The sequence below is a fragment of the Aethalodelphis obliquidens genome, unplaced genomic scaffold (assembly GCF_003676395.1).
Source record: "Aethalodelphis obliquidens isolate GAN/ISIS:26980383/991018 unplaced genomic scaffold, ASM367639v1 scaffold93, whole genome shotgun sequence".
Classification (NCBI taxonomy): Eukaryota; Metazoa; Chordata; class Mammalia; order Artiodactyla; family Delphinidae; genus Aethalodelphis; species Aethalodelphis obliquidens.
The window spans coordinates 985,643-1,009,964 of NW_020838037.1; the positions used below are offsets into that span (position 1 = coordinate 985,643).

General features: G+C 36.4%; 1 protein-coding gene across 3 annotated transcripts in view; it reads right to left on the reverse strand.

The window, feature by feature from the left end:
• The window catches only part of CWF19L2 (CWF19 like cell cycle control factor 2), a 189,878-nt gene that overhangs the window by 32,157 nt on the left and 133,399 nt on the right, over window positions 1-24,322 (reverse strand). For all 3 annotated transcript variants that reach the window (XM_027095703.1, XM_027095702.1, XM_027095701.1), the window contains exon 13: window positions 12,681-12,893. In XM_027095703.1, coding sequence (XP_026951504.1) covers window positions 12,681-12,893 — 213 coding nt within the window. The remainder of the gene's footprint in view (window positions 1-12,680; window positions 12,894-24,322) is intronic.

Below are 24,322 nucleotides of genomic sequence, written 5' to 3' on the forward strand. Positions count from 1 at the left end.
CCTTCCCTCATTGGCTGGGAAAAGAGAAATAACCTCTGTATGGCTTTACAGCACTGGTTAAGTTCTATTTATTTACATACATGTATTACCTACAAGCTGGTACTATTTTTTCATTTTACACAAACTGTCTAAAAACAAAAAAGGTCAATTAGTATATATGTAGAGAGGAAAAGGTGTTTATAAGAACCATAAATATTCTTCAACGAGGCTTGATCCTATTTTCTATAATTTTTCGCTAGGTTTTAGCTAGAAAAATTTTATGTAAGAGAATTAATGAATTAATAAATTTATTTATTAATTGCTTTACAAAATTATGCAAATTTTTAAAACTTCACTGTAAGAGGAGAAACTAGGAGTGTGTGTGGATATGGCTATCTACTTAAATTTACAGTTAAATCCCCAAAATATTCACAATTAAAAACAATATCAGGAATAAGCACTGAAGAGGTGGCCAAGACGTTGGACTAGGAAGACCCTGAGCTCACCTCCTCCCACAGGCACAACAAAATTACAACTAATTACAGAGCAACTACCTGTAAGAACAACCTGAAGACCAGCAGAAAAGATACTCCACAACTAAAGACATAAAGAAGGAACCACAATGAGACAGGCAACAGCGCTGGAGATGCACTTTAGTCAGGACCTACACCCCCAGGTCAGCAACCCACAAACCAGAGGAATATTACAATTATAGAGGTCCTCCACAAGAAGCAAGGAGTGTGAACCCCACACTGGGCTCCCAGGCAGGGGACCTGCACCATGAAGATGAGCTCCCAGAATGTCTGGCTTTGAAGGCCTGCAAGGTTTGCATATGGGAGAGATCCCAAGGGCAATAGGAAATAGGGACTCCATTCTTAAAGGTTGTCTGCAAAATCTCACATGCTCTGAGTCCTAGCACAGAGGCACTAGTTTGAAAGGAGCCTGTTTCAGACCCACTTGCTGCTCTTGGAGAGCCTCCGAGACAGGCAGGAAGCAACTGGGACTCCCCCTGGGGACAGAAAAGCTGGCAGCAGCCATTTTTGGCAGCTCATTCTACCTCAATAACACCAGCACTGGCAAGCACCATTTCAGAATCCTCCCTCTAGCTTATTAGTGCCAAGGACCAGGCCTGTCCTCCAGCAAGCTGGCATCAGCCCTGAGCCCTGCTAGGCATGCAATGAACCACTTGAGAAGCCTACCCCACCGACCAGCAGACGGCAGCAGCCCCACATCCCATAGGTTGAAACAGACAACCACGAGAAAAGCCCACCCTGCACTCCAGCAGGCCTGCAAGTTGTGCCAAGAGGCACCACAGCCAACTAAGCTGGGGTTCAGCCCCACATACCAGCTGCCCAATGGAAGTTGACCCTACTGCAACAGAAGGGTACATGCAGTCCATATAGGGGGCACCCCTAGGAATAGGGCTCTGGTGACCAAAGGGGTGCATGCTGCCAGGCTCCAAAGGATGTCTCTTATATAAGGCTACTTCTGAAGATGGGGAGAAGTAACTGACATACTTAACACCGAGTGAAAAAACACAGAATTGGGTAAAATGAGGAGATGAAGGAAATGTTCCAAGTGAAAGAACAAGACATAACCTCAGGAAAAAAAAAAGAAAAGCAACTAAACAAAGATAAGCAATTGACCCAATAAAGAATTCAAGATAATGATCATAAATATGTTAACTGAACTTGGGAGAAAAAGGGATGAACACATTGACAATTTCAAAAAAGAGTTAGAAAATACAAAGAAGAACCAAAGAGAACTAAAGAATACAAGAACTAAAAGAAAAATATATACTAGAACAAAACAACAGTAGATTGATTCAGAGGAACTGATACAGAGGAACTGATCAGAGATCTGGAAGATCTGGAAGACAGAGTAGTGGAAATCACTCAAGCTGAACAACAACAAAAAAAAGGGTTTTAAAAATGAGGACAAATTGAGAAAGACCTCTGAGACAACATCAAGCATACTAATATTCACATTATAGGGGTCCCAGAAGGAGCAGAGAAAGAAAAAGGGGTAGAAAATGTATTCAATGAAATTATGGCTGAAAATTTCCCTAACCTTAAGAAGGAAACAGATATAGGTATAGGAAGCTATGGAGACTTCCAAACAAGATGAACCCAATGTGTCTACACCATGACACATTATAATTAAAATTGCAAAAATTAAAGACGAAGAGAGAATCTTAAGAGCAGCAAGAGAAAAGCAACTAGTTACATATAAGGTAACTCCCATAAGGCTATCAGCTGACTTTTCAGCAGAAATTGCAGGCCAGAAGGGAAGGGCATGATATCTTTAAAATGATGAAAAGAAAAAACCTACAACCAACAATACTCTACTTGGCGATGTCATCATTCAGGTCTGAAGGAGAGTTAAAGCATTTTAAAGATAAGCAAAAGCTGAAAGAGTTCAGCACTAAACTGGCTTTACAAGAAATGATAAAAAGACTTCTCTAAGGAGAAAAGAAAAGGCCATACTAGAAGTAAGAAAATTATGGAAAGAAAAGTCTCACTGGGAAAGGGAAACATACATTAAAGGTAGTAGATCAACCACTTACAAATAGGAAGGTTAAGAGATAAAAGTAAAAAAATTATCCATACCTGCAATAAGTAGTTAAGGGATACACAAAACAGAAAGATGTAAAATATGACAACAAAAACATTAAATGTTGGGGGGAGGGCAGTAAAATGTAGTGTGGTTAGAATGAGTATAAACTTAACAGATCATTAATTTAAAATAAAGATTATATATATATATACATGCAAATATGTATGTTGCTACATATGAACATCATGGTAACTAAAAAAATCAAAAACCAGTAATAGATACACAAAAAAGAAAAAGAAATCCAAATGTAACACTAAAGACAGTCATCAAATCACAAGGAAAGAGAGCAAAAGGAGAAGAAAGGAATGAAGAAGAACTATAAAAACAACAGGAATACAATTAACAAAATAGCAACAAAGACACAGAGCAACTAATTTGGTAAAAAAAAACAAGAATGATACATATGCTGCTTCCAAGAGATTCACTTCAGATCTAAAGACATACATACTGAAAGTGAGGAAACAAAAAATTGTATTTGATGCAACACGATACACCACATAAAAAAACTGAAGAGTATAAATCATATGATTATCTCCATAAATGCAGAAAAAGCTTTAGACAAAATTCAAGACCCATTTATAACAAAAACTCAACAAAGTGGGTATACAGAGAACATACACCAATATAATACAGCCATACATGAAAAACTCACAGCCAACATTATACTCAACAGTGAAAAGCTGAAAGCATTTCCTCTAAGATCAGGAATAAAAAGGATGCCCACTCTCACCATCTGTGTTTAGCGACAGCAGAGAAGAAAAAGACAAAAAAAAGACTGCAAATTAAAAAGAAGTAAAACTGTCACTGTTTGCAGATGACATGATACTATACATATCAAATCCTAAAGATGCTACAAAAAACTACTATAACAAATAAATGAATTCAGTAAAGTTGCTGGATAAAAGATTAATATACAGAAATCTATTGTTTTTCTATATATTAATAATAAATTATCAGAAAAGGCAAGAAATCAAATCCCATATAAAATTGCATCAAAAAGAAAACACCTAGAAATAAACTTAACTAATCATGTGAAAGACCTATACTCTGAAAACTATAAGACACTAATGAAGGGAACTGATGATACAAAGAAATGGAGAGATATCCTGTGTTCATGGATTGGAAGAAATAACACGGTTAAAATGTCCATATTACTCAAAGCAATCTACAAGTTTAATGCAACCCATATTAAAATAACCATGATATTTTTCACAGAATAAAAGATCCTGAATAGCTAAAGCAATCTTAAGAAAAAAAGAACAAACTGTAGGTATCACACTCCCTGAGTTCAGCTGATACTACAAACCTACAGTAAAATCACAACAGTATGGTACTGGCACAAAAACAGACACAGAGATCAATTAAGTAGAACAGAAAGCCCAGGAATAAACTCATGAACCTACGGTCAATTAATCTATGGCAAAGGAGGCAAGAATATACCAAGGAAAAGACAGTCTCCTCAATAAGAGGTGCTGGGAAAACTGACCAGCTACATGTAAAAGAATAAAATTAGAACAGTTTCTCACACCATATGCAAAAATTAACTCATAAAACTCCTAGAAGAACACTATAGGCAGAACACTCTGTGACAAAAATCATGGTGTTATGTTTTCACATCAGTCTCCTAAGGCAAAAGAAACAAAATAAAAAATAAACAAATGGGACCTAATTAAACTTAAAAGCTTTTGCACAGCAAAAGACACCATCCACAAAATGAAAAGACAACCTACTGAATGGGAGAAAATATTTGCAAATCATATGACCAATAAGGGGTTAACATCCAAAATATATAAACAGCTCATAAAATTCAATATCAAAAAACCAAATAACCCAATTGAAAAATGGGCAGAAACTAGAATAGATATTTTTCCAAGGAAGATATACAGATGGCTAATAGGCACATGAAAAGTTGCTCAACATTTCTAACCATCAGAGAAATGCAAATCAAAGCCAAAGATATTACCTCACATCTGTGAGAATGGCTATCATCAAAAAGTCTATAAATAACAAATGTTGACAAGGATGTGGAGAAAAGGAAACCCTGTACACTGTTGCTGGGAATGTAAACTGGAAGTCACTACAGAAGACAGTATGGAGGTTCCTCAAAAAACTAAATATAGAACTATCATACGATCCAGCAGTTCCCCTCCCAGGTATACATCTGAAGAAAATGAAAACAATAATTGAAAAGACACATCACCCCAATGTTCACAGCAGTATTATTTACAATAGCCATGATATGGAAGCAACCTAAGTGTCCATCAACAGATGAATAGATAAAGAAGATGTAATACACACACACACACACACACACACACATACACACACACACACACACACACACACACACAATGGAATATTACTCAGCCATAGTAAAAGAATGAATTCTGCCAATTGTAACAATGTGGATGGATCTAAGAGGTATAATGCTTAGTGAAGTAAGTCAGACAAAGAAATACAAACACTGTATGTTATCACTTATATGTGGAATCAAAAAAAATAAAATAAGCAAATGAATAAAATAAAACAAATACAGAGAACAAGCTAGTGGTTACCAGTGGAGAGAGGGGTGGGGGAGGGGAAAATAAGGATAGGGGTTTAAGAGATACAAACTTCTATGTATAAAATAAATAAGCAACAAGGCTATATTGTACAGCACAGGGACATATAGCTATTATTTTGTAATAACTTTAAATGGAGTATAATCTATATAAATACTGAATCACTATGTTATAAACCTGGAACTAACATAATATTGTAAATCAACTATATTTCAATTAAAAAATAAAAAATAAATAAAAGAAAAAGAAAAGGAAGCCAACTCTTGCCACTTGTATTTAGCCACAGCAATCAGACAAGTAAAAGAAATAAAAGGAATCTAAACTGGAAAGGAAGAAGTAAAACTCACTGCAGATGACATGATACTATATATAGAAAGTCCTCAAGATGCTACCAAAAATACTATTAGAACTAATAAGTGAATTCAGTAAAGTTGCAGGATACAAAATTAATACACAGAAGTCTGTGGCATTTTTATACACTAATAACAAACAATCAGAAAGAAAAAATTAAGAAAACAGTCTCATTTACAGTTGCATCAAAAAGAACAAAATACCTACAAATAAATCTTACCAAGAAGGTAAACAAATTGTACTCTGAAAAGTATAAGACATTGATGAAAGAAAATGAAGATGACAAAAATAAATGGAAAGAAATTCTGTGTTCATAGACTGGAAGAAGTAATATCGTTTAAAATGACCATACTACCCAAGGCAACCTGGAGATTCAATGCAATCCCTATCAAAATACCATTGGCATATTTCACAGAACTAGAACAAATAATTCTAAAGTTTGTATAAAAATACAAAATACCCTGAACAGCCAAAACAATCTTGAGAAAGATGAACAAAGTTGGAGGTATCACACTTCCTGATTTCAAATTATACTACAAAGCTATAGTAATCAAAACAGAATGGTACTGGCATTAAAAACAGACACATAGATCAATGAAACAGAATAGAGAGCCCAGAAATAAACCCATGCTTACATGTTCAGTTAATCTACAACAAAAGAAGCAAGAATATACAAAAGAAAAAAGATAGCCTCTTCAATAAATGGTGTTGGGAAAACTGGATAGGTACATGCAAAAGAATCAATCTAGACTACTTTCTCACACCATATTAAAAAAATTCAAAATGGATTAAAGATTTAAATGTAAGACCTGAAACCAGAAAACTTCTAGAGAAAACTATAGGTAGTACACTCTTTGAAATTGATCTTAGCAACATTTTTTTGCATATGTCTCCTCGAGTAAGGGAAACAGAAGCAAAAATAAATAAATGGGATTACATCAAACTAAAAAGCTTTTACATAGTGAAAGAAATCATCAACAAAATGAAAAGGCAGCCTACTGAATGGGAGAAAATACTTGCAAATGATAGATAAGGGGTTAATATCCAAAATATACAAAAGAAGTCATATAACTCAAGACCAAAAAAACAACTGATTAAAAAATGGGCAGAGGACCAAACAGAAATTTTTCCAAAGAAGATATACAGATGGCCAACAGACACATGAAAAGATGCTCAATATCACTAACAATGAGGGAAGTGCAAATCAAAACCACAATGAGATGCCACCTCATACCTGGCAGAATGGCTATCATCAAAAAAACAAATAACAAGTGTTGGTGAGGATGTGGACAAGAGGTGACCCTGCTACACTGTTGGTGGGAATATAAATTGGTGAAGGCACTATGGAACACAGTGTGGAGCTTCCTCAAAAAATTAAAAATAAAACTGCCATATGATCCAGCAATTTCACTTCTGAGTATTTACCTAAAAAAAACAGAACACTAATTCAAAAAGATAAATGCATATCAACGTTCATTGCAGCATTATTTACAATAGCCAAGATACAGAAGAAACCTAAGTGTTCTTCAATAGACGAATGGATAAAGGAGATATGGTATATATCTGTGTGTGTATATGTGTGTGTGTGTGTGTGTGTGTGTGTGTGTGTGTGTGTGTGTGTGTGTATATATATATGTACCATATATACAATGAAGTATAACTCAGCCATAATGAAAATGAAATCTTGGCATTTGCAACACTACAGATTGAAATGCTAAGTGAAATAAGTTAGACAGAGAAAGATAAATACCATATCATCTCACATATACGTGAAATCAGAAAAACAAAACAAATGAACAAACATAATGAAACAAAAACAGACTCACAGATACAGAGAACAAATGGTGGCTGGCAGAGGGAAGTGTTTGGGGATGGAGGTGTGAAATAGGTGAAGGGGATGAAAAAGTATTAAAACTCCAGTTACAAAATAAGTAAGTCATGAGGGTGTAATATACAGCATAAGGAATATGGTCAGTAATATTGTAATAACTTTGTATGGGGACTGATGGTTACTAGACTTTTCATGGTGATCATTTCATAATGTATGCAAATGTCAAATCATTACGTAGTACACCTGAAATTAACATAATATTGTATATCAACTATATTAAGTAAAACAAACAAAAAACAGTACTGATTCATTAGATGTAACAATTTTACTATACTAATGTTAAGATGGAAATAATAGATGAAACTGGGCACAGGGTATATGGAACTCTATACTGCCTTACAATTTTTCTGTAAATCTAAAACTGCTCTAAAATCAAAGTACTTTTTTTTTCTTTTAAGTAAAGGATAGTGTTAAGACAAGAAGGGGAGAGATAACTTTTATTTTTAAAAAAGAGGGAGAAGGCAGGGACAATTTATGATCAGAAACTTACATAACTGTCTGACTCTAATGAGTACTCACATAGCTTCATTAATACATTTGGATTTACGACATTAACTTTAAGAATTAGAAATTCAAGCTGAGTGAGAATTGCTGAACTGCTTTAGAATACTGTTAAATTATTACTACCTAACGCAAAGTAATTCCTTAGAAACTCATAATCATATATAATTACTGAGGTAACAACTAAAAGGAATAATTTCTTACTGTTTATTCAGATTAATAAAATAACCTATTAGCTACAATAGATGGGATAAGCAGTCAGATATTGTAGTAAATAGATGAAATTCCTTCGAACCAATATTTCAAACATTTCTATATTAAAATATTCACGGATGAAAGGCTGAAGCTAGATAGCAGTTATTAAAGCTAAGATAGCATAATAAAGCATAGACCAAGAAAAGAGATTCAAATGGTATTAAAATGAAATCAGAATGAAACGACTAGTCTGAGAGGGAAGAAACATCAGCCAATGCTCAGTAAGTTAAAGGCAAAAGAAGATTTAATACCTTTACAAATCTCTAATGGAAAATGTGGATTACCTCACAGCAGAAGAGGAAAACTGAGACTAGGAAAAGGAATGTATGAAATAATATATGAGTTGAAGAAATAGAAAATGTCTCTTTACTGGCCAACAGTTTCCTTTCACTAGCTAATTGAGAAATGCCTACTTTGGGACACCGACTATAAGGTAGGAGGCTAAAAAAAGGTTTATACACTTCACACCTCTGGGCCTCCCCTGGACCTGGCCTGTCTTCAGTGCATTAGAGAAAATGAAGTCATTGAAAAAAACCCAAACTTCTTGTAAAGAATTACTGAAAACTTTGTGTTACTTTATGTTTAATTTATTCATACATTTTTTAAAGGTAGGGACTAGATGAAAAGGGAATGAAATATTTATATATAATGTCATAATTATGAAAATGCGAATGTTTATGTAACAATCTAGAAAAGAACATAGAAAAATTAATATAAGTGATTAAGGTGGGGTTTTTGATTGATTAAATTTTGAATGGAATTTTTACTTTTACTTTTTGATAAAGTCTAGAGGAAAAGAAAGAAAAAGAAAAGGAAGGGTAAGGAAACAAAGAAACCAAAATCCAAATTGATAAATTGACTGTCTTAATGACCTAAAGATATTAAAGTCTAGAATTGGAATGGAAAAGTCAATGCCAGTTCTTTGGCTACACAGGTGCTTGTGTGTATGTGTAAGTATGTATATACAACAAACAAATTAATTAATATGTATATGTATATTCCCCAAACTATTAGTTCTTGAAACTAGCATTAATTGAACTTCCTCTCCTACCACTTTTTCTCACTCACTCCACTCCAGCTATACTGATCTTTTTTCTGTCCCATAAATGCCTGCCTTACTTCCTCCTCAAGGCTTTTCACTCACTGATATCTTTCTGAAACATTATTCATTCATAGCTTCATGTTGCTTGCTTCTTCTCATCTTTCATACCTTTACTAAAATACCTCCTCAGAGAAGCCTTCTACACCACCTTCTCAAAAAATACTCTCCCATTATTTTATCACATTTGCTCTCTATATCTGCTTCATAACAACACTTTCTTTTATATCAGGGCAATCATTACGTTTTTATTCTCTGCTCTATTTCACTAGAATACAAGCTCCACACGTATATCTGATTTTCTACTTTTCCCCAGTGACTACTGAGGTTCTGGCATACATCAGGTACACAATAATTATTTACTTAATATAAGAATTAGGGATTGCATTGAAACTGTAGATTGCTTTGGGTAGTAGAGTCATTTTCACAATGTTGATTCTTCCAATCCAAGAACATGGTATATCTCTCCATGTATTTGTATCATTTTTAATTTCTTTCATCAGTGTCTTATAATTTTCTGCATACAGGTCTTTTGTCTCCTTAGGTAGGTTTATTCCTAGATATTTTATTCTTTTTGTTGCAATGGTAAATGGGAGTGTTTTCTTGATTTCAATTTCAGATTTTTCATCATTAGTGTATAGGAATGCAAGGGATTTCTGTGCATAAATTTTGTATCCTGCTACTTTACTACATACATTGATTAGCTCTAGGAGTTTTCTGGTAGCATCTTTAGGATTCTCTATGTAGAGTATCATGTCATCTGCAAACAGTGACAGCTTTACTTCTTTTCTGACTTGGATTCCTGTTTTTTCTTTTTCTTCTCTGATTGCTGTGGCTAGAACTTCCAAAACTATGTTGAATAAGAGTGGCACAATTTGTATGGAAACACAAAAGACCCCGAATAGCCAAAGCAATCTTGAGAATGAAAAATGGAGCTGGAGGAATCAGGCTCCCTGACTTCAGACTATACTACAAAGCTACAGTAATCAAGACAGTATGGTACTGGCACAAAAACAGAAATATAGATCAATGGAACAGGAGAGAAAGCCAGAGATAAACCCACGCAAATATGGTCACCTTATTTTTGATAAAGGAGGCAAGAATATACAGTGGAGAAAAGACAGCCTCTTCAATAAGTGGTGCTGGGAAAACTGGACAGCTACATGTAAAAGTATGAAATTAGAACACTCCCTAACACCATACACAAAAATAAACTCAAAATGGATTAAAGACCTAAATGTAAGGCCAGAGACTATCAGATAAACTCTTAGAGGAAAACATAGGCAGAACACTCTATGACATAAATCACAGCAAGGTCCTTTTTGACCCACCTCCTAGAGAAATGGAAATAAAAACAAAAATAAACAAATGGAACCAAATGAAACTTAAAAGCTCTTGCACAGCAAAGGAAACCATAAACAAGACCAAAAGACAACCCTCAGAATGGGAGAAATTATTTGCAAATGAAGCAACTGATAAAGGATTAATCTCCAAAATTTACAAGCAGCTCATGCAGCTCAATAACAAAAAAACAAACAACCCAATCCAAAAATGGGCAGAAGACCTAAATAGACATTTCTCCAAAGAAGATATACAGATTGACAACAAACACATGGAAGAATGCTCAACATCATTAATAATTAGAGAAATGCAAATCAAAACTACAGTGAGATATCATCTCACACTGGTCAGAATGGCCATCATCAAAAAATTTAGAAACAATAAATGCTGGAGAGGGTGTGGAGAAAAGGGAACACTCTTGCACTGTTGGTGGGAATATAAATTGAGACAGCCACTATGGAGAACAGTATAATTGCTTTATAATTCCGTAAAAAATAATTCCTTAAAAACTACAAATAGAACCACCATACGACCCAGCAATCCCACTACTGGGCATATACCCTGAGAAAACCATAATTCAAAAAGAGTCATGTACCAAAATGTTCATTGAAGCTCTATTTACAATAGCCAGGACATGGAAGCAACCTAAGTGTCCATCAACAGATGAATGGTAAAGAAGATGAGGCACATATATACAATGGAATATTACTCAGCCATAAAAAGAAACAAAATTGAGTTATTTGTAGTGAGGGGGATGGACCTAGAGTCTGTCATACAAAGTGAAGTAAGTCAGAAAGAGAAAAACAAAAACTGTATGCTAACACATATATGTGGAATCTAAGAGAAAAAAAAAAAGGTCATGAAGAACTTAAGGGTAAGGCAGGAATAAAGACACAGACCTACTAGAGCATGGAGTTGAGGATATTTGGAGGGGGACGGGTAAACTGTGACAAAGTGAGAGAGTGGCATGGACATATATACAGTACAAAACGTAAAATAGATAGCTAGTGGGAAGCAGCCACATAGCACAGGGAGATCAGCTAGGTGGTTTTTGACCACCTAGAGGGGTGGGATAGGGAGGGTGGGAGGGAGGGAGACGCAAGAGGGAAGAGATATGGGAACATATGTATATGTATAACTGATTCACTTTGTTATAAAGCAGAAGCTAACACACCACTGTAAAGCAAGTATACTCCAATAAAGATGTTAAAAAAAGAATTAAACTGACAAATACTGAAATAAGTGACTATTATTAGTGACTATTAAATAAGTGAGTATTAACATTTATCGAAAGAAGTGACTATAAACATAAATGCTTGGTATATAATGGGATACATGTGTGGTATACAATGATGAGTGAAAGTTATCTATGCCGTCAGAGCACTTACAGACTACTGAGGGAGACACTCAACAAGTAAAACAAACTACAGTTGACCCTTGAACAACATGGGTTTGAACTGCGTGGGTCCAATTCTACATGGACCTTTTTCAATAAATACTATGGTACTATATGATCCAGGGTTGGCTGAATCCACAGATGTGGAATTGCAGATAGATGGGTGACTATGGGACTTGAGCATCTGTGGATTTTGGTACAGAGAGACTGCTGGAACCAATCTCCCGTGGAAACCAAGCAACAACTGTACAATAAACTTCTTCAAATTATGAGATATTCTATAAAGATACAAAAGGTTCTATGAGAAAGTAAAGGAAGAAGCAGAAGTTAGACTAAGTAGCTCCGAAGTGATTTTAATACTGAGAATCAAGTGCCAATCATGAAAATAAGATCACATAGATGGTAAATGGCAGAGCAAGAATTTGAATCCAGGTGGTCTGGTTCCAAAGTCTAGGGCCTGAGCACTACTCAATGCTGCCTCTCTACAGAGAAGAATTACACAAAATGGGAGCTTCATATCATTTAGATATTTATACTCGCTCTAAAAAGATTCTAAGAATCATGGGAACTTAGAAAATATTTGAAACAGAATGAGACAAGACAGATTTCTTAGAATCTTATGAAGAAATAGGCAAATTTACATATACCACTGAATCGTTTCCTTAGGGCAATAAACGTTATATTTCTTACCTTAACACCTATTGCAACAATAAGGTGCTTGGGAAATTGAGAGCTGTCAAAACAATACAGACAGTTTTCCATTAGTGCAGCAAGTCTCCGGTGCTCAGCAATAGCTTTTTTCCTCTGATTCTCTTCCTCTTCACCAAAACATTCTCTCTCAGCTGCTCTGGAGACAAACATGTCATCCAGAGTGTAATAGTCTCCATCTGTTTTTCCCATAAACTGAAAAAACAAAATAATAGTAGTGGGGAGAAGGTAGTAGTTAATTCAGTTTATTGTACTGTGGCATACTGAAGTCATATCTGTAAGTTCTGTGATAAAACTCTTACATTAAAAGAAAAAAGAAAACATGATTAAAATTTAAGCTTGACCTGCAAGGACCAAGTTATTATCATCATCATAGCTAAAGTTTACTGAGTATTTACTATGTGCAGTTCTATGCAATTTGATTGTTTTATACTCCTATGATGAGGGAACCATTACCATTTCTATTTAATAGATGAGGAACTTGAACGACAGAGAGGTTAAGAACAACCTTCACTTTAAAATTAGCATACACTCTATTAAACTTACAAGCTAATCTGCTAATATGTATATTGAGAGCATTGAGAGCCACGTTCCCCTTTCTCTTTTAAAAATAATTTTCTTTTTCATTTGTTTTTATTGAGGTAACAATGATTTATAAAACTATATAAGTTTCATGTGTACAAAACCAAATTCTTTAATAAGTCTTTTCTAACACCCTTTTACTGAAATACTGAGCAATTCAACATGGTGTGCATTCTGCCTTGCTGCAATAAGTAATAAACCCAACTTGTTTAACTCTGTGTGCCCCTGGTGGTCTTTGGCTAACAGCCACTGACAGTATCAAGAAATACTGTTAATTTGTGTGTGTGTGATAATGGTGTTGTGATAATGCTAAAAACTTCTGTTAAAAGTTTATTTATTTATCTTATTGAGGTGTGGTTGGTTTCAATGTTGTGTTGGTTTTGGGTGTGCAGCAGGGTGATTCAGTTATATATATGTGTAAATAAATATGTATATGTATATGTATGTGTATGTATATGTGTGTGTTTTTTTTCAGATTCTTTTCCGTTATAGGTTATTGCAGGATGCTGAGTGTAGTTCCCTGTGCTTATCAGTAGGTCCTTGTTTGTCTGTTTTGTATATAGTAGTGTGTATCTGTTAAACCCAAACTCCTAATTTATTTAAATTAGGAATTAAAAGTTTATTTTTATTAAAAAAATAAATCCCAGAACCTCATCTATGAAAAAATAAAAATAAAAAAAATAAAATTAGTATACGCTCCACATAGAACATAAAACATTTTTCAACTGTATCTCAAGGCACCTTCTCTATACCTCCCCCAACATAAACTGTAGCCAGGGTGATGTTTTTAAAACAAAAATTTTATTTACTTATTTTATTTATGTCCCTACTTAAAATCCTCAAAGAGCTCTACATTGTGAACAGGATCAAGTTCAAACTGTTGTTTGGCCTAAGTCATAGACACAGAACGGTATAATGGTTAAGAGCTTGGGCTCTATAGTCAGAATGACCATGGTAAAATTCTATCTCCTGTCTGTATAATCTTGGGCAGTTATTTAATCTCTCTGAGCTCTCTCTCTGTTTTATTTCCTCATTTTACAATGGCTATAACAATATTATCCATCTAATAGGGTTATCTTTCTTCATCCTTACAACACATGCCTGGCACACAATAAGGACTCATAAATGTGAGTCACCTCGGTCACATGTGATCACATCCCTACTCAAACTCTACACTTCGCCACCCTACTTTAGTCCCCAAAAGTACTGTTACCTTCAGGCTTTGCACATATTGCTCTCTGAGCAGTTCTGCCCTCAATTTTGCCATTCCTACCCCTACTCATTTTTTAATCTGAGGTTTAGATTTAGTTGTCACCTGCATGAAAGAACTTTTCTAGATCGTCCAAGCTCCTTCAGTACTATACTCACATCAGTTTCATGAGGACCACACTGTATCAAAACAGCTCATTAACTTATGTTTTTCTTCCATTAGACTAAGTTCTACTTAGTCTAACAATGGAATTAGACTAGAAATCCCAACAGAAAGATATATGGAAAATAGTCAAGTATGCAAAAATTAAATAGTGTACTTCCAAATAACCCACGGATCATCAAAAAAATAAAATTAGAAAGTTTTTTGAACTATAATAAAACAAAAACAGGACATGTGAGAATTTGTGGTGTACTGTGAAAGCAGTACCTAGAAGGACAATTACAGAACTAACCACTTATATTAGAAAACAAGAGAGGCCTTAAATCAATGATGTCATCTTCCAACTTAAAAAACTAGAAAAAGAAGAGAAGTAAAACTAAATGTAAACAGAAGAAAATTTCTAAAATGTCATTATTGATAGAATCAGGTAAAAAGATTATTATCAGTAAGGTATTTCTCAGAGCACATTAGCTTCAGGAATTAATTTTTATCTTCTACTTTTTCTCTTTATTAATCTTTGATTATCTCTCTATTCTTCAGGTTTGTCTATTTATATGTAGTCTCCTGACTTACAAATTATTATTTTAACTTCAGACCTTTATCTCAACCATAATATATCAAATTTTGAAAAATGTCCAAACTGGTCACTAAAATTTTCATGAAAATAGTGACTAACTATATGCTAGATATTAATAGAAACTTTAAGTACCCTCTCAGCCAAATACCTCTACAACATAGGAATTGTCATTCTCCCTTCATATTAAAAAACTGAGGCTAAGAGAGACTAAATAACTTAATCAAAATCACATAATTATTAAGAGACAGAGCCAGGAATCAAGTTTGATTGTAAAACTGAGAGTGCCTGGCATATAGTGAGCCTCTCTCACTTAAGAAACCCATCTTTAAAACATAGAAAGGGAATACTGTGAATATAGTCTATGAAGCAGAATAAAGAATTAGAAGAAACCTTAAATTTCATCCAGAATAAACATACCCAATCAAGTTAAGGTACATATTAAAAGAGAATACAGATATCTCATGGGTATTTATCTTTTCTAAAATACATTAGTGAGCAGAATATGTACTTCTACATGTAACTTTACTTTCATATGATATATTGTTAAAATATTGTTATTAAAAATCAGTTCATAACTTGTCAGGGAATAAATTCAATTCAAATAAAATCAGTTGAAAACAGAAGACAGTATTTCTAGTTTTTAAATCTATGTTCCATGAATGCTGCTGAACGTCTCTGATCTATTCACAGTTTTTGACTTAAATAGGGGACAGTCTTCCAAATTAAGTCTGAATGATTCTTCAACACAACTGAAATATGATACTCATCTATCCCAGAACAATAATTCCCTCCTCCTACATCCTCTAATTATTTGCATTTTCCCATTATCTTCTCTTTGGGGTTTGACACAAAATGTTTTTACCTTTATCAGTCACGTACACATCTATGACCTTACCCCCAACCAAAAATTTTTAATGAACAGAGATAGTGGAGAATATAAGACCAAGAAGGGGAAAAGTGAAAATATTTGCTGGAGGAAAGGAGGTGAAGAAAACAAGAGGGGCATGAAAATATGCCTCTTTTTCATTTAGATAGAGTCCTAAAGAAAACTGATGAGATGGTACAAGATCAAGATAGTATATCATAAATTTTAGAACTTTGAGAATCTCTTTTCTAAATAAATAAGAAAATGTGATAAAATAGTTATAACATTAAAATGAATAAGATAAAAGAAAGGGGAGTAGATGTCAATACTACCCAAAGTGATCTACAATGTATGCAACATCTATCAAAATCTCAATGACGTTTTTTGCAGAAATAGAAAAAGCCATCTTAAAATTCATATGGAATCTCAAGGGACTACAAATAAACAATCTTTAAAAAGAACGAAGTTGGAGGTCTCACACGTCCTGATTTTAAAACGTACTACAAAGCTACAATAATCAAAATAATGTGATACTGGCATAAAGAAAGATATACAGACCAATGGAATAGAATGGAGATCCCAGAAATAAACAAACTCATATATGGTCAAATGATTTTCAGTAAGGGTGCCAAGACCACTGAATAGGGAAACGACAGTCTTTTAAACAAACGGTGTTGGGAAAACTGGATATTCACATGCAAAAAGAGATGAAGTTGGACCCTCACTTCACACCATATAAAAAAATTAACTCAAAATGCATCACAGACCTAACTTAAAAGCTAAAACTTTAAAACTCTTAGAAGAAATCATAGGGGAAAAGCTTCATGACATTGAATTTGGCAATGATTGCTTGGCTATGACAACAAAAGCACAAGCAATAAAGAAAAAATAGGTAAGTTGGATTTCATCAAACTTAAAACTTTTGTGCATCAAAGGACACTCTCAACAGAGTGATAAGGCAGCCCACAGAATGGGAGAAAATATTTGTAAATCACTTATTTGATAAGGGACTTACAACCAGAATACATAAAGAACTCCTACAATTCAACAACATCAAAAAACAAGCAACCTGATTTTAAAATGGGCAAAGGATCTAAACAGACATTTCTCCAAGGAAGATATACAAATGGCCAATAAATACAGGGAAATGTAAATGAAAACTACAATGAAGTTACGACTTCATGCTCACTAGAATCAAATAGTCAGATAATAACAAGTGTTGTCAAGGATGTGGAGAAATTGATACCCTCAAACACCGCTGGTGGGAGTGCAAAGTCATGGTGCTGCTTTGGAAAACAGTCTGGTAGTTCCTCAAACAATTCAATATAGATTAATTAATAAATAATTAAACATATGGGCTACCATATGACCTAACAATTCCACTTCCAGGTATATACCCAGGAGAAATGAAAACATATGCCTAACAAAAACTTGTATATGAATCTTTACAGCAGCATTATTCATAAAAGTCAAAACTTGTACACAATCTAAATGCCCATCAATTGATGAACAGATCAACAAAACATATAAAATATGTACAACAGAGTGAGTATATTTGGCTATAAAAAACAAATGAAGTACTGATACCCCCTACAACACTCTGAAAACATGCTAAGTGAAAGAAGTCAGTCACAAAAAATCACTATCATATACATGAAATGTCCAGATCAGCAAAATCTATACAGACAGAAAACAAACTCAAGGCTGCTTAAGGCTGGAGATGGAGGAGGACTAAGAGGGTTAGGGGGTGACAGCTAAAGGTTACAGGGTTTATTCTTGAGGTGATAAAAATGTTGTAAAATTGACTGTAGTGATAGTTACATATATTCATGAAGATACTAAAAACCATTGAATTTTACACTTTAAAAGGGTGAATTTGTATGGCACGTGGATCATATCTCAATAAACCTGTGTTTTAAAAAATTAACTGTACCCAAATAGAGGTCTGGCCTTTGCCTTCTGTCACTGGAAGGTAATCTTTAAGGACTTGAAATGTCCTGCCTAAAACAGTGGTTTTGTTTATCTGAGGGTCTTGGGCCACACGAGCCATCTATGTTAACAATGTGGTTTATGCTGGGAAATTTGGGCCACACAGTATCAGCTCCACCTCAGGAGGGGCTGGAAACTGTCATCTTCACAGGCAATCAACCATGTCTATGTGACCAAATCCTAACAAAAACTGCACACCAATGCTTGGGGGAGCTTCCCTAGTTGGCAATACCCTGTGTATTTCACACATTATTGCTGGGAGAAGTTAGTGCTGTCCATGATTCACTGGGAAAGGGGACAAATGGAAGATTCATGCTTGAAATTCTGCTGGAGTCAGCTCCATGAGCCGCTTCCCTTGACTAATTTTCCATCTGTATTCTTTCACTGTAATAAACCTTAACTGTATCTTTAACAGCTTTTAGGGAATTCTGTGAGTCCTTGTAGTAAAGTATCAAAGCTGAAGGTGGGCTTGGGGATCCCTGAACTTGAAGCTGATGTCAGAAGTGAGGATGGTCTTAGGGACATTGGGGAGATATAATAAACACAATGCACGAACACTGATCAGATCCTGAATCTCAAAAAAAAAAAAGCTATAAAAATTTAAATATAGGTTCATCTATATCAACATTTAAAAAAATAAATACATGGTTCTGCATGATACACAGGCACCACCCAAAGTGGACAGCTACAGCACTACAGTCCCACTCTGGAATGGCCATAAAGGGAAATTATCTCAGTAAGAAGAACTTTGCGCAGTGAGTTCACTTTGCCTGGAAAGAGAGATGGCCATAGATACAGGTCTACACTGATTCATGCACTATGGCAAATGGTTTGGCTGGATGGCCAGGAACCTGGATAGAACACAAGTAGAGATTACCAACAAGGAAGTCTGGGGAAGAGGTATATGGACAGACCTCTCCAAATAGATACAGATATTTATGTCACTAGTGATATTTATGTCACTAGCCACTCCTACCATTGTTCCAATGAGCTTGTGAACGAAGTGGCCATGCAGGTATGGAAACTATTCAAGGGCTCAGCAACATCAAAGCTGATCTGGCTATAGCCATTGCTGAATACCCAATCTGCCAACAGAGATCAACACTGAGCCTCTGATATGAGCACCACTCCTTTGGGAGATCAACACTGAGCGTCTGATACGAGTACCACTCCTTTGGGGGATCAGGCAGCTAACTGGTGGCAAGTTGGGTACATTGGACTGCTACCATCATGGAAGGAGCAGCACTTTGTTCTTACTGGAATAGACACTTACTCTGGATATTGACTTGCCTTCAATGCATACAGTGATTCTGCCAAAACTACCATCTCTGGACTTGTATCATTGTGGTATCACACATATGCTTCTGACCAAGGAAACAATTTCACAGCAGATGAAATCTGTCTATGCCCATTGCAGTCACCATGTAACAATGATGACTACCAAGCAGCACTGCTCACTAATTCACCATGTTCCCCACCATCTGAAGTAGCTGGCTGGATAGAACAGTGAACTGGCCTTTTTAAGATTTAATTACAAGTGCTGGATAGGTGATGTCTTGTAAACTAAGGGTATGTCTCCCAGAATGAAGTAAGTGCTCTAAATCAGCACCCAAACTATGATGCTATCTTTCCCACAGCCAGAATTCACAGGTATGGGAATCTAGGGGGGATAAAACAGGAGTGACCTATCTCACTACTGCCCCTTTTGATACACTAGCAAAATTTCTGCTTCCCAACTCTGTGATCTTAGGCTCTACTAGTCTAGAGGTCTTAGTTCTAAAGAGAGGAATACATCTATCAAGGGACACAATGATTAATTGAACTTGAAGTTCCGACAGCCACCTGGCCACTCTGGCTCCTCATTCCACTGAATCAAAAGGCAAAGAGGGGAGCTACTGTACTTTCTAGAGTGATTGATTCTGACTATAAAGGGAAAATTGGGCTGGTACTACATAATGGAGGTAAGAGGAAGTATATCTTGAATATAGGTTACCTTTTAGGGCACCTCTTGGAATTCTCATGGCCTATGATTAAAGTCAATGATAAAATACAACTCAGTTAAGGCAGGACAGCTAATAAATGGCCCAGACCTTCTGAATGAAGGACTGGATCACCCCACAAGGCAAGGGGCCATGACCAGCTAAGATGTTGCTGAGGACAAAAGGAATACAGAATGGGTAGTAGAGGAAAGCAGGTATAAATACTAGATGAAACTCCATAACCAGTTTCAGAAATTAATATTGTAATATTATGGTATCCTTTCAATATTTTGATATGAATTTATATGTGTGAATATACACCTAAATATTAACAAAACTTCTTTCTTTTCTTCCCCTTTCTCATCCCCTTACCATCTAACATAATAGTAGCTTTGTACTCTATTCTGGGGACACAGCCTGTTTTTGGTTGTATGTAGGACAGTTCTATCATGTTGCACAGAAGCACGATTTTGTTTTCTTTATTTGGAGATTAAATATAGTTTAAAGAGAGGAGCCAAGGTAACATGGTTGTGGTCACTGGGTCAATTTGACTAGTCTGACATACACTTACCAGAATTCCCTTTTCAGTGTATTTCTGGTTATGATGGGTAACAAGAGATTTTTATAGAAGACCTGAAGAGTAGAAATAAAGCAGCAGCCATTTTATAGCTTGCATACATTGTCACTTAACTGCTGGTTCACCTCCTTATATAAGGCAGCATCTGAGTCTGCAGCTGCCCCACCTTTCCCACCATCCTCCTTCAGCTTCTCTGACTTCTAGGCCAGATGTGTGTATTTAGCTCCTAGCCTAATCTACAGAATACCAACACCACCAAGGTCAGAGGCAACATAAACTGACATGTATATTTGTCCATCCTCGAGAATTCCAGCTCATGCCTGTGGGTTCTAGCTTGTTCTTGTTCTTAGTCTCCCCCGCTTTATATTCATTTTTCCTTCCCAAGAGCCTGCTCTCTGGACTTAAAGCTCCAAATTCAGATGCAACCACAACAGCCTTAAAAAGACTGCTTAACCAGCTTCTACAATGGCATAAGGTCAAATCCCTGTAAAGAAACCTATGTCTATATGTCTTTTAATAGTTCTGTTTCTCTGATCGATAAGTGACTGATAAACATATAACCCTCTATAAACAGCAATAACAAACTGCTTCTGTTCAGAGGCTCTGCTTGTATAACATTTTTTCAATATTATTCCAAGAATAATATTATTCTAAATATCATTAATCATAATGTAAGTGAAATTCAGACATTTCAAATGCCAACTGTATAATATAATGGGAGAAAATTAATATAATAATAAAATAAAACCACTCCTTTTCTGCTTCAGTCCACTTTCCTTAAAAACCAAATCCAGGGCTTCCCTGGTGGCACAGTGGTTGAGAGTCCACCTGCCGATGTAGGGGATGCGGGTTCGTGCGCCGGTCCGGGAGGATCCCACATGCCGTGGATCGGCTGGGCCCGTGAGCCATGGCCGCTGGGCCTGCGCGTCTGGAGCCTGTGCTCTGCGACAGGAGAGGCCACGACGGTGAGAGGCCCGCGCACCGCAAAAAAACAAACAAACAAATCCAATTATACTATTTGAGCATAGTCTAATCTGAATGTAGTCAATCATCTCCCTTTTCTGGCCCTCTGCAATGCTTGCATGCTACTATAGAAAAGTTATTATATTTTATAAATGGTTCCATTATAAGCTCATAAGCTAACTGCCACTTCAACATAATAAGAAAACCTCCCATTTTCCACAGTGGCAATTTTAGATGATCACCATCAAACCCTGGACACTCCATCAACTCCTCTCTCACTTTCAGTAGATGACCTCAAAGAAAAATTAAAATCAGACAAGAATTTCCTGATCCTCCTACCACCAAACCTAAAACCATCCACAAACACACAGCTTATACTTCTTTTCTCCTGAGATAATGGAAGGGTATATGTGCTCCTGTTTAAATTCTGTCATCCATGCAGTAGACCCTACCTAACCCCTCTTCACATACTCTGGATAGGACTGACTCTCTGCAGTCTGCTCAGTTGTGCCACTCATAACTTCTTCTCCTTTATCATGGGCCTTTTTTCCCTTGCCAACAACTCTTCCTAACTAGAATTTAAGTATTTAAGCATGCCAAACATTCTTCTATTTTAAACAGTTCCTTTGGAATACACACCACCTTTTATCACAGTAAAAGTTAAACCTCTTGAATGAATTGTCAAGGGAAGAGAAGAAAGAAGTCAGGATTTTATTAAACAGTGATAACTGGGGGAGATGTCAAAATATGACTAATGTTTAGAATACAACCATTAATGTAAACCAGTTGAATAAGTCTTCCTGAACAGCCAAATTTCCAAACAGTTAAGGGTTTACCATTTAAGCAAAGAAACATTACTTATTATAGTCATTTTGAATACAAATGTTCCCAGAGTTATAAACTGTCCTACCTTTTAAAACATAATTACCGGAATTTAGTCTTATCCTGGTAATAGGGTAATTAATGGAACAATTATTAAAATGTGCCATAATTCACAAATGGCCCTCTCAAGGGCTAGTGGCTTCTATGCTAGCTATGTCAACCAAGATGTTTATGATTTTTCAATTCTTTACCTGAATTTTTCCATCTCATTCTTTGCTCTATATTAAGTCAGCTGTTGGTTCTCATTGTTATAAGCACTTCTTCTTGTGGTACTCGTGTCCCCACTTCTAATTTGCTACTTTTATTATATTTCTGGTCTAAAGTTGAATAGCCAAGTATATTAGAATTATATATAAAAGTACGGCTTAGAGGCCACCTTCTCCAGGTAATCAGTAAATAGTTGATAAATTTAGAGGAAAGACAAAAAAGCTACCCTATAGTCTATAAATACTAGATTGGCATCAAGAGAAAAGACTTAAAAAAAAATCTTCTTAAAATGATGACAATAGAAGGACCTTCAAGATGGCAGAGGAGTAACACATAGAGATCACCTTCCTCCCCACAGATACATCAGAAATACATCTACATGTGGAACAACTCCTACAGAACACCTACTGAATGCTGGCAGAAGACCTCAGACTTCCCAAAAGGCAGGGAAATCCCCATGTACCTGAGTAGGGCAAAAGAAAAACGAAAAAACAGAGACAAAAGAGTAGGGATGGGACCTGCACCAGTGGGAAGGAGCTGGGAAAGAGGAAAAGTTTCCTCACACTAGGAAGCCCCTTCACTGGCAGAGACTGGGGTGGCCAGTGGGAAGTCAGGGGGAAGCTTCAGAGCCACGGAGGAGAGTGAAGCAACAAGCGTGCAGAGGGCAAAGTGGAGAGATTCCCGCACAGAGAGGATCAGTGATGACCAGCACTCACCAGCCTGAGAGGCTTGTCTCCTCACCCAGCGGGGCGGGTGGGTGCTGGGAGCTGAGGCTGGGGCTTCAGGGGTCAGATCCCAAGGAGAGGACTGGGGTTGGCTGCGTGAACACACAGCCTGAAGGGGTCTAGTGTGCCACAGCTAACCGGGAGAGAGTCCAGGAAAAAGTCTGGAACTGCCTAAGACTAAAGAGACCATTGTTTCGGGGTGTGCAAGGGGAGGAGATTCAGAGCACCACCAAAACGAGCTTCAGAGACAGGCACGAGCTCTGCCTATCAGCACAGACACCAGAGACAGGCATGAAACTCTAACATTGCTGCTGCAGCCACGAAGAATCCTGTGTGTAAGCACAGGTCACTATCCACACCTCCCCTCCTGGGAGCCTGTGCAGCCCACCACTGCCAGGGTCCTGTGATCCAGAGACAACTGCCCCAGGAGAATACATGGCACGCCTCAGGCTGTTGCAATGTCACACCAGCCTCTGCCGCCACAGGCTCGCCCTGCATTCCGTAACCCACCCAACCCCCAGCCTGAGTGAACCAGAGCCCCATAATCAGCCACTCTTTAACCCCCTCCTGTCTGGGTGAAAAAAAGATACCAGAGGGCAACCTACATGCAGAGGTGGGGCCAAAACCAAAGCTGAACCCCAGGAGCTTTGAGAACAAAGAAAAGAAAGGGAAATTTCTCTGTGCAGCCTCAGGAGCAGCAGTCAACCTGATGTACCCTGCATCTGTGAAATACCAGAACAGACTATGAATCATCCCAAAATTGAGGCAGTGGACGTTGAAAACAACTGTAGACTTGGGGTTTGTTGTATGCGGCTGACTAGTTGCTGATTTTGATGTTTATCTTAGTTTAGTTTTTAGTGCTTACTATCATTGGTGGATTTGTTTATTGGCTTGGTTCTCTTCTTT